The 14,407-nt window shown below is 43.7% G+C and overlaps 1 protein-coding gene across 2 annotated transcripts in view; it reads left to right on the forward strand.

Annotated features, from left to right (window-relative positions):
• Nucleotides 1-8,846, forward strand: part of BOD1L1 (biorientation of chromosomes in cell division 1 like 1) — a 107,059-nt gene extending 98,213 nt beyond the window's left edge. For both annotated transcript variants that reach the window (XM_073574469.1, XM_073574468.1), the window contains exons 16-21: nt 234-270; nt 705-751; nt 1,538-1,619; nt 1,926-2,076; nt 3,489-3,617; nt 6,018-8,846. In XM_073574469.1, the coding sequence (XP_073430570.1) occupies nt 234-270; nt 705-751; nt 1,538-1,619; nt 1,926-2,076; nt 3,489-3,617; nt 6,018-6,138 (567 nt within the window). In that variant the 3' untranslated portion in view covers nt 6,139-8,846. The remainder of the gene's footprint in view (nt 1-233; nt 271-704; nt 752-1,537; nt 1,620-1,925; nt 2,077-3,488; nt 3,618-6,017) is intronic.
• Nucleotides 8,847-14,407: the final 5,561 nt, after the last annotated feature.

The following is a 14,407-nucleotide window of genomic DNA, read 5'->3' on the forward strand; positions in this document are numbered from 1 at the left end:
ATCTCACACAAAGTAAAGCAGAAGACATGTTGCAGTAAAAAAAAATGCTGTCTGCTGTAATAACCACCTTTCAAAAAGGGACCAATCACCACTACTTGAAAATATAAAAAAATAAAGGAAGAAAATATATGAAACTGCTCAAATCTCAATATGTAACATTTTATGTTTTATTAACATCTTAACCATTTTTGCATTAAACATTTTGCAATTATTATTATTTCCTATTTCCCCAGGAAAAAGAATCCAAGAATATCGGCAAAAGGAATAAAGGTATGTAAGGTGGAAAAACTGATAAACGAGAAACCCGGTGAATCATTCTGCGTTTAGGTCTTTGGCTCATCGTGACCTCCCCTAAATCTGAGAGATCTAAGGGTTTATGTACAGAGGTGGACACTACGAGAGGCTCCCCAACCTCTAGAGATATTGTGGATTGTGTCATATTTTGGAGGGAAAGGCTGGGAACGTCCTTCTTTTATTTTTATCATATCCGTGGTTGTGCGCTTCCATAGTCTTTCCATGTAGTCCAGCATACAACCAGCCATTTTCTGTCCCAGGCTTGAAATATGGCCTGAATACTACAAAAGGTGCACGATGTTTTAGGAAGTTTTGCTAAAAATTTATTCTTTGGTTTCGGAAGAGGTTTTTTTTTTTTTTTTATTATAATTTTTTTTTCTATTTAATATGTTTTTTGTTTTTTTTCCTAGATGTTTCTAGTCCTATAAAGAGCGAGAGCGAACCAAAAAAATCAGAAGTAAGTCAAATTGATGTTAAACTCTTCATAGTCTGACATATCTATATTTTTGACCCTCCAAAAAAATAAACCCTCTTAAAAACATGTTGACACAAGAATAAAAGTTTGGCTCTTGGCTTTCATTCAAATACTGATGTAAAATACTGGTGAAATACTGAATTTGTGAATGTGGCCTAAAGGCCATCTCCAGCAGTCTAATAGACAATTGGACAACCCCTTTAACATATTCCTGCCTCGGGGTTCTCACTTTTCTCGTTTCTTTTTTTTTTTTTTTTTTTTTTTCCCCTCCCCTAATTCCAAGAGTCGTAACTTCTTTAAAAAATTGCTCTGATTTTATGTATGTTTTTTTTTTTTTTTCTAAATTAATGTTTTTAAACTTTTTTTTTTTAAGTCACCTTATATTTTTGTTCCCCTGGTCACTTGCTTTGTATGCTACAATATCACAATAATGCAGTCTATAGATAAAATCAGTCTCCTATTGTGCCCTGCCATCGTCACCCCATGATTGCCCAGAATGGCGCCCCTTTTTTTCCCTGCCCCTGTCAGAAATTGACTGTGTCATTTATGGGAGTTAAAAGCACCAATCAGAGCTTGGATCTAATAACTGCTGTTTTCGACAGTATAACACAGCCATCATATGACTAGTGTGGTGCGTGCTCATCGCCTGAGGATGTTCCATGCACACACACCCAACATGTATCATCAATGTACGGATGAGGTCGCGAAGGAGTTAAGGGCGAAAATCATGGTGATGGCCATAAATTCTAATGTGCTGTTATTTTGCAGGAGAGCAGCTCAGATAGAAGTCCAGAGCCTGTGTCCAGGAGAGGAAGAAAAAGCAAACGTTCACTTAGTTCTTCTGAGACTGGTAAAAGTTTAGGTTATTTATGGCAGTATTTGCTATTTCATACCTGATTTATTACTAGTGACAATTTTTTGCTATTTTATACCTGATTTATTACTAGTGACAAGTGAGCGTGCTCTGATAACGGGTTATCTCAGCATGCTCGGGTGTTGTCAGAGTATCTTGGGCGTGCTCTGATAATATGTTCTAGTCCCTGTGGCTGTTAAGACCTTTTTAGGAAGGGAACAGCAGTGCGACCGGCTCAGAAGGCCGAGCTCTGCCGTTTGTAAAATGTCATGTCAAGTAACGTAAGTATTCTCATCACTGCAGAATGTTCAGAACCGGAAAAGAAGCGTAAGAAGTCAGACTCTATTGAGGAGGATGAAGACGAGGACGGAGAAGAAGAGGATGACAGTCAAGATGAAGAAGGTGGTCATCGTGGAGCCACAACCCGGCTAGCCTCTCGTTTAGAGGCACAGAGGTATAAAGAAATTAAAATTAAGTTCCCCAATTAATGACATCTGTCAATCAGTGACGATTAACCCCTTTCCGACATCAGGTGTAATAGTACGCCGATTTTGGACTCCCTCAGTTTGATGTGGGCTACGACTCTGAACGCGCATCTTTTCCGTCACATGTCGGCTGTTTTGAACAGCTGACATGTGCTTGTAATGGTTGCTGGTGAATCGTGATCCACCCACGGCTGTTAACTAGTTAAATGCCGCTGTCAATCTACAGCGGCATTTAACTCGCTCTTCCGGCAAGCGCGCCGGAAATACCGTCCATCGGCGCCCGTGTCACCAGACCGCGGGTCGCAGATGGGTTGGCATGACAACCAGAGGTCTCCAGCAGACCTCTATGGTTGTCACTGCTGGATTGCTATGAGCGCCGCCCGGTGGACGGCGCTCATAGCAAGTGAGCAGTTCTGCTACATACAGGCAGGTGAGATCTGATCATCGCCTGTATGTAGCAGAGCGGATTGGATTATGGCAGCTTCTGGTCTCCCCTGTAGACTAATAAACCATGCCAAAAATTAAAATATATATATATATATATATATATATATATATATATATATATATATATATATATATATTGTTCAAATCACCCCCCACCCTTTGCCCCATTCAAAATAAAACAATAAAAAAAAAAACTTACACATATTTGGTATTGTCGTGTTCAGAATCGCCCGATCTCAATCTATCAATATAAAAAAATAATCGATAAGCTGCGTAATGAGAAAAAAAGTCAAAACGCCAGAATTACGTTTTTTGATGGTCGCAACATTGCATAAAATGCAGTAACGGACGATCAAAAGATCGTATCTGCACCAAAATGGTATCATTAAAAACGTCAGCTCTGCACGCAAAAAACAAGCCCTCGCCCAACCCGAGATCATGAAAAATGTAGACTACGTCTATGGGGATCGAAAAATGGCGCTTTTGTTTTGTTATAACAAATTTTTTAAAAAAAAATTTCACCACTTAGATAAAAAAAAAAAAAAGAACCCAGACATGTTTGATGTCTATGAACTCGTAATGACCTGGAGAATCATAATGGCCAGTCAGTTTTAGCAATTGGTGAACATGGTAAAAAAAAATTTAAAAAAACCACTGTGGGATTGCACTTTTTTTGCAATTTCACCACACTTGGAATTTTTTTCCCCATTTTCCAGTACACAATATGTTAAAACCAATGGTGTCATTAAAAAGTACAACTCGTCCCGCCAAAAACAAGTCCTCACACGGCCATATCTGCCAAAAAATATAGTTATGGCTCTGGGAAGAAGGGGAGCAAAAAACGGAAACTCAAAAACAAAAATACCTCCGGGGTTTAACATAATACATTTATCTGCATTTTTGGAAGTATATAAACCTAAATCTTACATTGAAGGAAACTTCCACACAAGCCAACGACTCGTGCAGCCACCAAACTGAGCAGCCCTGAGAAATCTTCCCCGGCAGAGCGACGACGTAAAGCGGCATCACCAGAATCAATGGCTGGCAAAGCCACAAAGAATCGGTGAGTTTCTAAAGTTTAAAAGTGCCCTCCGTTGCTATATTGGGAGTTGAGTAGCACCGAGGACCTGGTGTCTATATATACCTTATGAGATGAAAAAACGGCTGCTCCGTATTCTTTACCTGTCCTATTATAATGTAAAGGAAAAGTACAAGATACCTGCTGGCTGTACGCTCGGTCCACCAGATACAATTGCTTTTATCGCTTCATTCGAAGCTCATGGACATTAGTGACGTTACAAAAGAACTCAAAAGCGCCTGCTAACAAACCAAAGCAAGTGTGAACAGGTGCAAGACAGGTTCAAGCTGTTATGACGGCATAATATACAAACAAAAGCATACAGCAGCACTATGTTTGCCTAAGATTTATGCAGAGACTGAATGTTTGACATTTAGATTACATTACAGCTACTGCTTGCATACATCTTGGCACACAGCGTGCTGCTGTATCCTGTTGTTTGTACATTAATATGGGTTTGGCCCCTATATGACTGTAAGAACTTTTCTGGGAATGCTTCCTACAAGATTTTGCATGTCTGTGGAACTTTTTGCTCATTCATCTTGAAGATCATTTGCGAGGTCAGACACTGATGTTGAGGATAGGGGCTTGGCTCACAATCTCTGTTCTAGTTGACCCCGAAGGTGTAGGATGTGGTTGAGGTCTGGGCTCTGTACGGCCCAATCATGGTCTTCCACATCCAGTTACCCCAACCATGTCTTTATGGACCTTTGTGCACTTGGGCACAGTCATGAAGAACAAAAGCAGGGCCTTTTCCACATTGTTCTCATAAAGTTTGACGCTACAGTTGTCCAAAATGTCTTGTGCTTAAGTATTAAGATTTTCTTTAACAGGAACTAAGGTACTGAGGCTGACCCCTGAAAAACTATGACATTGTCCCTCCACCACCAAATTGCACAGTGGGGCAATGCAATCAGGCAAGTAACGTTGCCCTGGAATTTGCCAAACGAACACTCTTCCATCATACGCCACATAGAGACTTGTGATCCGTCACTGCAAACATATGTTTCCACTGCTTCAAAGTCCAGTGGTGGCAACTTTATACCATTCAATCTGACACTTGGCATTGCGCTTGGTGATGTAAGGCTGCATGCAGTTGCTTGGCCATGAATCTCCCAGCGGTGGCGCAATGTTTGTTCTGATGTTAATACCAGAGGAGGTCTGGACTCTGCAGTTATGGAGTCAGCAAAACTGTGGTGACTTTTCTGCCCTTTGCTCCTCAGCAGTCGGTGACCCATCTGTGTAACATTACGTGATCTCTACTTCATGGCTGAGTTCCTTCCGCTTCTCAATAATATCACTCACAGGTGATCGGGGAAGATTTAGGAGAGAAGAAATTGCATTACCTGACTTGTTACATGGGTGACTTTTATCGCAGGATCACGATGGTATCCGTGAGCTCTGCATCACCAGTAATTCGGTCACGTTACTAAAGGCAGACTGCATGGCGAGGTGCCGGCTGTTGTACACTGGTGGGGCGAGGCGCCGGCTGTTGTACACTGGTGGGGCGAGGCGCCGGCTGTTGTACACTGGTGGGGCGAGGCGCCGGCTGTTGTACACTGGTGGGGCGAGGCGCCGGCTGTTGTACACTGGTGGGGCGAGGCGTCGGCTGTTGTACACTGGGGGGGGCGAGGCGCCGGCTGTTGTACACTGGGGGGGCGAGGCGCCGGCTGTTGTACACTGGGGGGGGGCGAGGCGCCGGCTGTTGTACACTGGGGGGGGGGGGGGGCGAGGCGCCGGCTGTTGTACACTGGTGGGGCGAGGCGCCGGCTGTTGTACACTGGTGGGGCGAGGCGCCGGCTGTTGTACACTGGTGGGGCGAGGCGCCGGCTGTTGTACACTGGTGGGGCGAGGCGTCGGCTGTTGTACACTGGGGGGGGCGAGGCGTCGGCTGTTGTACACGGGGGGGGCGAGGCGCCGGCTGTTGTACACTGGGGGGGGCGAGGCGCCGGCTGTTGTACACTGGGGGGGGCGAGGCGCCGGCTGTTGTACACTGGGGGGGGCGAGGCGCCGGCTGTTGTACACTGGGGGGGGGCGAGGCGCCGGCTGTTGTACACTGGGGGGGGGGGGGGGGCGAGGCGCCGGCTGTTGTACACTGGGGGGGGGGCGAGGCGCCGGCTGTTGTACACTGGGGGGGGGGGGGCGAGGCGCCGGCTGTTGTACACTGGGGGGCCGGATGTTATACACTGGGGGGGTCAAGGGGCAGGATGTTATTTTCCAGGGGGGGCGTATATTGTGCACTGGGAGACATTAGGAATTTGTGACCCTGTTTCTGGAGCCTCTTATTAGATCTTCTGAACAGTAACACATTGATAGAAGAAACCATCAGTGCAATGCTAAAAAATGAAGCACCTTTTGAAAACCTTTTTGCTTTCTCCGTGTCAGGCCTACCACACTCCAAGCAAGTGGAACAAAGAGACTAAGAGAAGCCAGCCCATCAACACCCAAAAGTCGAGGTCAGCAATCCTCAGACGAAACCTCCGCAAAGAGACTGAAGCGACAATAACTGTATAAAATTCACGTTTTTGTATTATTGTATTCTAATTTAATACTCTGTGTAAAAAGTCGATCGATGAAAAGGTGCTTAGAAATGTAAATGAATATACAATCTAGGCATCGGCTTATGGGGAACACAATTTTTTTTTCCTATTTTCTTTAGTCGTATGTAGAGGCCTCATAGAGATTTTGATTCCTGGATTGTAGCAATCAGTCCTCCCTCAGTATTCCTGCAATATAGTGTATAAATATGTAACATATGTGATAAAGGTTATACATAGATCAGTTCTTTCCGAAATCACCTCTCTTGCCTGTCTAGCATTATTTCTTGGACCATCACCATATCCTTTGGTGGTAAAATAAAAATATATATAATGCAAACATCAGCTGCTAAATATGCTTTCAAGTCACCCTCTAATTCTAAAGTTCTTATGTGTAGTAGAAACCTGCTGGGGTTTTCAATAAATTGCTGAAGGCCCTAAAACGGAGGTGTTGTGGATTAGCAAGCAATGCTGCAATTCACTACTTATTTAAAAAAAACAAAACAAAACCTTTCCCTTCTTGAGAGGGGTGATGTTTAATTTGATAGTGTAGCTCTCATTGCCTACTAGGTTACCGACTACCTCTGCAGTTTATCAGTGGTGGCCTTGCTCCTAAGCACGGAACACAGCACTTACAAGTTATTTCCAATGGAGCTTGTAAGCGCTGCTCTGTGTGTCAACTTTGATCAAACCAACAAAAAATGGCTGTTTTCTTTGAGAAACAGCGCCCCCTTGTCCATATCCTTTATCTGGTGTTGCTGCACAGCCCCATTATAATAAAAAGAGTTGAGCTACACTAGACATGTTATTTGCGTCCTGCAGATATATCAGATCGGTGTGGTAGCTGGAATTGCACCATTGTCCGAGATAAAGTGGCCGTGCACCCGTCTGGGTACTGAAAAGCCTGCAAACGGATGGCTTTTGGTGCGGCATCTGCCAGACCCCACATTCTCAGTTGTAATTGTATTTCATTTATTTTGGCGATCCCCACTTATTACATTGCTAATTTGAATGGTGTTTCTCTAGGGCACTTTCCAGTGATGGACACAGCATTATTTCTCAATGTTGAAGCAGGACGGCCACTTTTCCTGCACTGTAAATATGTTCTGTTTATTGAAATATTCAAGTTTTTTTTTTTTAAATGGATATATAACCAAATCTGCTTCAGTTAAGGCTTCTTCCTGCTATATTTACATTGTAAGATGATTTCTGTGCTTACAGATTTAAAGGGAGTGTGTCAGCCTGATCTGACAGCACACAGTGTTGTAGTGGATATATAGTCCTTAAAAATAATCCCACCTTCAGTGCTCTAATGGCTGCTTCCTTTCTGCAGAATCTGACGTTTAATCAAATATACTGATTAGGTGCTCCGGGCGCCCATGGTGAGGCCGGATGGCTCCGAGCGCCCATGGTGAGGCCGGATGGCTCCGAGCGCTCATGGTGAGGCCGGATGGCTCCGAACACTGTTCTGTCCACTGGCTTGACATATTCCACCTCCCACTAACTTGCCTGGAGCAAGCACTGTCTATGGAGAAAGCTCGGGTTAGCCAGTTCTGTCAATCGCCAATGAAGCAGGTGGGACATAAAAAAAACTAGTGAGCAGAATGGAGCATTGAGCCTCTTGGTCAAACCAAAGACCATAATTGGCATGCAGCGATTAGATCAGTAAAGGTGAGATATATATATATATATATCTATATCACAGTCAGTTTGGGCTGATGCACTCCCTTTAATACTTGTACTGTTTTATGTTCTTTCTCATGTTTTCTGTAAATTTATGGCTGACAGATGGGTTTAGTTTTTTGAGGCAGTTACCCAGTTTCAGTATTTTTAATATGTATAAAGGGTATGTTTAAGAAGGCAGGTCCCAAGAGTAATACCATCTGTGTGTGAGTAGTGGGTGTCCAACATTTGGGACCACCAATGACCATGAGAATGAAGGGTCCTCTGGACTCATCTGATTGCTTCAGATTCTTTGGACTTTTGCCAGTCAAAGCCCCATACCTTCCATGATCTGCAGATCGGCACTGTTGAAGTACATGGAGCTGAGTTATGATGGGGCTGACAATGCAAACTTAGACTTAAATTCACCCAATTTATCACAGTGGTTCATGCTAATGAATAAAATCTGGCCCATCTTTAGACTGTTATGTGCACACGATGTATTAGTTGGCTTACTGTGGGTCCGCCAAGTTACTCCAGATGTTTGCGGTGCCCAGGATCACAAGTTACACCCCATCCCTTTTCGATAAACCATGCTCTGTTGCCAAGCTTATCGAAAAGATGTGTCTAAAGCACATAATACCCGGGTGTGTAGAGCAGGGTTTTGGCACAGATTAAGCTACAATTCTCCTCTATGTAGATCGGTAAACCTGAGCATTGCCATCTGTAAAAAGTGCAGTCCTGGAGCGTCACCGTGTATTTGGGAGTCCCAGTGGTTGGATCCCTTCTATTAATCTTAGAAAACCTCGTTAATAGACAAATTGCCAAATGATGAGCATTGTTACAGCAGTTTTCATTGCCTTCTGCTTTTGTATTATTTGTCTTATATGTTGAAGCTTTTCTGTTTGTTTTTTCTTTTATTTTTTGTACAGTTGATATTTTCTTTGAAAAATTTCTTAAGGACTTGTTTTATGATTCAATTTTTTTTTTACATAAATTATAGACTGGTTTCAAACTGAGCTTCTTATGTGGTTATTTATAATTCGAAGAAATGTGAGTGAATGAAGCGGTAGTTTGTCTGTTTGTGCTTCCGACACCTATGAAACAAGAATCCATCTTGAGACACACATACACTTTAGATAACGGTGGGCCAAACAGGTGATCATTCAGCTGCCGATGTTCTCAATGAGAAAATCGCTGACAGTCATCTCTGACATGGCGGATTATCACTTGGAGAACAAAATGGTCGGCAAGTCCGAAATTGGACACGTCCGATCCTTATGTCCCCCATCATCATCTGTCCAGGGCCCCATACACATTAGACTGACTAGCAAACCTGGCTATAATGTGTTCAGTCAATGTTGGCAAATGGAAATGCCGCAAATACACATAAGACTGTCTCTCGTGGAGCTAATTTTCTATGCCAGCCAAAGGGTTTTTTCGTCCTGCTTTCAGGACTATTCGGCAGGTCGTTTTTTAGGAGAATTATTCTACTTCTGTTTCTCAGACTTTGAGGACCCTACAGTAGATCTGGCCCCTTCCCTCTCCAGATCCCTCAGTCATTGGAGGACTCTCCCCATTTATTTTGTAAGACGTATTGCTCAGATGGCCTCCTTACGTACAGTGGTGTAATAACACATTCGTTTAATTAAAGTATCAGATCCCATGGGTGAGGAGTCGGTTAGCTGGCGACTTTGGCTTGCTCTTCTGCTTGCTTATGGAATAGACTTGATGAGCCAGACACTAAGGCTGGTTTCACATTGGCATTTCACAGACCTACGTCGGTCTGCGCACGGCCGCCGCTATGCTCCGCCCCCTGCCGCGCCTCCTCCGCTTAGCTCCGCCTATGGACGCAGGACACTGCATGCGACCTGCGTCACCTATCTTTAGCATTGGGGACGCAGGCTGTGCGCAGGTATGCGTTTGGCGGCGCATGTGTCCTTTTGACGGTGCGCCGAGCGCACCAAAATGCAACAGGTTGCGTTTGGCACACCGTCAAAAGGACGCATGTGCCGCCAAACGCATACCTGCGCACGGCCTACATCCCCAATGCTAAAGATAGAGGCCAGTCCATAGCATCAGTGCCTTTATCATACAGAAACTGGGCGACATGGTGGCTCAGTGGTTGGCACTGCAGCCTTGCAGCGCTGAGTTCAAATCTCACCAAGGACAACATCTGCAATGACTTTGTATGTTCTCCCCGTGTTTGCGTGGGTTTCCTTCTGGTACCCCGGTTTCCTCCCACATTACAAAGACATACTGATAGGGAATGCACTGTGGAATTAATGGCGCTATATAAATGAATAAAATAAATAAATTAGACCTAACATTGTCATGCATCAGAAGGATCCCTGGGCCCGCTGCACCTGCAAATGGCTCTGTGGATCTCATCCCGGTACCGAATGTCAGCACATTAGCACTGGCTAGCACATGGAGGGCTGTGTAGCCCTAAAAAGAAGTGGCTCCCCACACCATTACTGACCCACTGACAAAACCGTTCATGTTGCAGGCATTTCATGTCTGTCACGTGCTCAGTGTGAACCTGCTCTCATCTGTGAAGAGCAAAGGTCGAATGTGCCAATCTTTGTGTTCTCTGGCAACTGCCAATCACCCTGCACACACTTGTGGAGGTCAAGCCCTCATACCATCCTCCATTTCTCCCGGTGTACTGGCCTGTCTCCTGGTATCTGCTTCATGCTCTGGACTCTTTGCTGACACACAGCTACCCTTCTTCCCACAGCACGCATTGATGTGCCATCCTGGATGAGCTACACTGAGCAACTTCTGTGGGTAGAAACCAATTCATGCTACTGTACCAGTACCTCTAGGGGTGAGAGCAATGGCAAAATGGAATCGAAAGCCAGAGCAGAGAAATGGTCTGTGGTCACACCCTTTAGAACCACTCCTTTGTAGGGGATTCTAAAGGGGGTTCTATAGGGGATCATTTCTACCTGTTGTCAGTTCCATTTGCCCAACAGCAGGAGAAATGTATTCAAGCTTTATGAAGCTTGATAAAGAACAACCATGTCCGAAACGCGTCGCTTGTTCCTGTCCACCATAGTTTTTGTTTTTTGATGGAATAAAGATCACTCTGAAAATTGTACCAGAAGCTGGAACATTTTTTTTTTTTTTTTGCATTTGCTACACGAGTGGTCTGCTTGTGGTTCCATGCACGCTGGACTCTTACAAACTACAACGGTGAGCTGGCATTATCCTTCTCTGTTTTCTGCATCAAAGTAAAAATTATACATGTCCCATAGTGAAAAAGTGAAATAAAAAAATACGTAGAAAAAAAAGTGCACACAAATTACGAAAATCAGTTTCGCCATTCAAAACGTAGCATTTCTGAGAAGAGAAAAATAAACGTAAAACTTACACATAATTGGTATCGCCGTGTCTGAAATTACTCGTTATATAATACTAGCATGTTATTTATTACATTTGGTGTACGTCGTAAAAAAAAAAAAAACGCCTAAAATTTCACTTTTTTATTATACTGACTCACAAAAAAGTGAATAAAAAGCGAGCAAAAAAGTCATGTACAAAAAAAAAGTTACACATGAAAACGCTAACTCGTCTCCCAAAAAACAAGCTCATTCGGCAAAAAAAGTTACAGCTCTCAGAATATTTTGCTAGAATATTGTTTTTAGTGTGTAAAACTAGCAAAACATAAAAAATATAAATCTGGCATTGCAGTAATTGTACTGACCCCGCAAATAAAATTGGTCTTATCACATTTACCGCTTGGTGAACAGTGCAAAACAAAAAAAAGCACTATCTGAATTGCTGTCTTTTGTTCATTCTGTGTCTGACAAATCTGAATAAAAAAATATTATGTTCCCCAAAATGGTACAAAAAAAAATAAATCAGCAACTTGTCATGCAAAAAATAAGCCCTCATACAGTTCGGTTACAGCTCTCAGAATACGGCCACAAAAAAGCCTGCTTTTTATAAAGGGGCATTTTTACTGTGTGATGGCAAAACCTTAAAGGGGCTGTCCGGGCTTTTCACATAATCTCAGTACATATCTGGGCTGCAGAATTATGACAATAAGTAATTTACTTTCTGTCACTAGTTTGCACGGTTTTCTAGATATTCTGAGCAGAACGTCCAAGGGGGGTGTGTTATGGCATTGAAATGAGAACTAGTCGTAACCTCCTACTCTACTCCAAACATGCCCTCTATAGCAACAATCCCACCCTCCATAGCTACAGGCCCTCCCATCAGTATGTGTCATTAGAGACGCAGTGCTCACACAAACACTGCACCAAATCTGCTGCTGTGTGAAGACATCGGTGACACAGAGCTGTCTCATTCACACAGCAGAGGCTTTGTCACAGAACAGATTACATCAGTGACTGCCATCCCCTGTGCAGATTAGAAGCTTCAGACCCCCATCACTGGCCATCACACAGTCTGTTCTCACTGCTGCCAGCAGCCTGGGACAGTGAGGGAAGGAATTACTGATAATGAGTTATGTATTTATGGAGTGGCCCAGAATACAGGACTGTTTTCCCCTCTCACTTAGTTTCACTTTCCATAGAACACTGTTCAGCATGTCTCTGGGGGAGGAGCAGCTGGGTGGTTCTGCTCTCTGTAGTTAGGCTGCTAGAGGGGGAGGATTGGTTACTGTGTGATGAGGGCTTCTTCATTTGGTCGGGGAGGGCCTGTAGCTATGGAGGGTGGGGTTGTTGCTATAGAGGGCATGTTTGGAGTAGAGTAGGAGTTTACGACTAGTTCTCATTTCAATGCCATAACACCCCCCACCCCCCTTGGACGTTCTGTTCAGAATATCTAGAAAACCGTGCAAACTAGTGACAGAAAGTAAATTACTTATTGTCATAATTCTGCAGCCCAGATATGTACAGAGATTATGTGAAAAACCCGGACAACCCCTTTAAAAAAAAAAAATTCTGGTATCGTCTTTGCACCGACCCTAAAAATAAATCCACCTCATCAGTTATACTGCAGGGAACTGTGCAAAAATAAGAACTATTCTTGTACTGCTGTCTATTTGTCTATTGGGCAGCACGGTGGCTCAGTGGATAGCACTGTAGCCTTGCAGTGCTGGGGTCCTGGGTTCAAATCCCACCAAGGACAACATCTGCAAGGAGTTTGTATGTTCTCCCCGTGTTTGTGTGGGTTTCCTCCGGGTACACCGGTTTCCTCCCACATTCCAAAAGACATACTGATAGGCAATGTAGATTGTGAGTCCCATCGGGGACAGCGATGATAATGTGTGCAAACGGTAAAGCGCTGCAGAATATGTTAGCGCTATATAAAAATAAAGATTATTATTTGTTCATTCTACCTCCCAAAAATCAGAACAAGGCTCTGTTCACATTTATCCTGCGCTCTCTAGTGAGCGCTTACGTCAGAGTTTCCATGTAAATTCCCCAAAACTGCTATTCAGAAAAAACCCCGGATGGAACTGCTCACTTATGAGGCATATGGAATCAATTTGGACTGGTGTCTGTTACGGGGATGTCACTTTTATTAGGCGTCCTATTAGCGCACAAGTGTGGGTGACCACAGATCTTTGCACGCCTGAAATGATGGAGACCACTTCAGCAGATGCCAAACGGAGTATGAAGTGTCTCCATGTGCTTCACGGTAGGTGGTTCTGTTGGGGGTTTCAGCTGAATCTAATTTTTGTGGGATTTACATGAAAACCTCCACGTAAGTGCCCAGCATTGAACAGAAGAATGTAATCCAGCCTTATTCTGGAAGCTATCGAAAAATGTGTCCCAAAATGTTACCAATAAAAATCCCAATTTATTCTGCAGAAAACCAGCCCCTACTCGGGTCCATCATCGTAACTATAGGAGGTTCCCATGATACTTGTAGAACAAAGACTCTGGAAACTTGACATGGCTCTCACCCCCCCTCAAATAAAATCCAGTAAATTCAGCACTCCCAAATCCAAATGCCCATTCCTTCTGAGCACCCACTGCCTAAATCACAGTACATGGCCACATGTTTGGCATTATTGTAATGTGGAGAGAGCACTGAACAATTTACAGGGTGTGTGTCATCAGAAGCACAAGCTGGGCAAAACGTATGGCAGCTCTACATTGTATGGGAACACAATGTATGGGAATTAGACTTACAGATTTGCCATTCTCTAGAAAAAAAAAAAAAAGCCTGGCCTGGATGTTGCAAAATAGTCACTGCAGCCGTAGATTAATTTATTGAGAGGTGCCATTTCTACAATGAGATCACTTTCTGCTGTTCTAGCCCCGTAGGGTCTTCGCAAATGTCACCCGCAAACTATTCTAGCAATATCTGTGCTCCAAAAGCCAAATAGCGCTCCTTCCTTCTCAGCTCTGACGTATGGTCTAATAGTAACTTCTGATGACATACGGGGCATCACTGCGTTCTGGAGAAATTGCGCAATAAATTGTGGGGTCTAGTTTCACCTATTAATTCTTGTGTACCTGACAAATTTGCAGCAAATGCAAAAATTAGATTTTTACCACTAAAATGTCATATTTTCATGTCTCAGGCTACTTTCACACTGCGTGCGCAGTGCTAACGCGCATAAACGCATCATGCGTTTTTATGCGTTTTCTTGTT

Source organism: Dendrobates tinctorius, unplaced genomic scaffold (assembly GCF_039654945.1).
Source record: "Dendrobates tinctorius isolate UK_male_01 unplaced genomic scaffold, ASM3965494v1 ptg000039l, whole genome shotgun sequence".
Taxonomy (NCBI): Eukaryota; Metazoa; Chordata; class Amphibia; order Anura; family Dendrobatidae; genus Dendrobates; species Dendrobates tinctorius.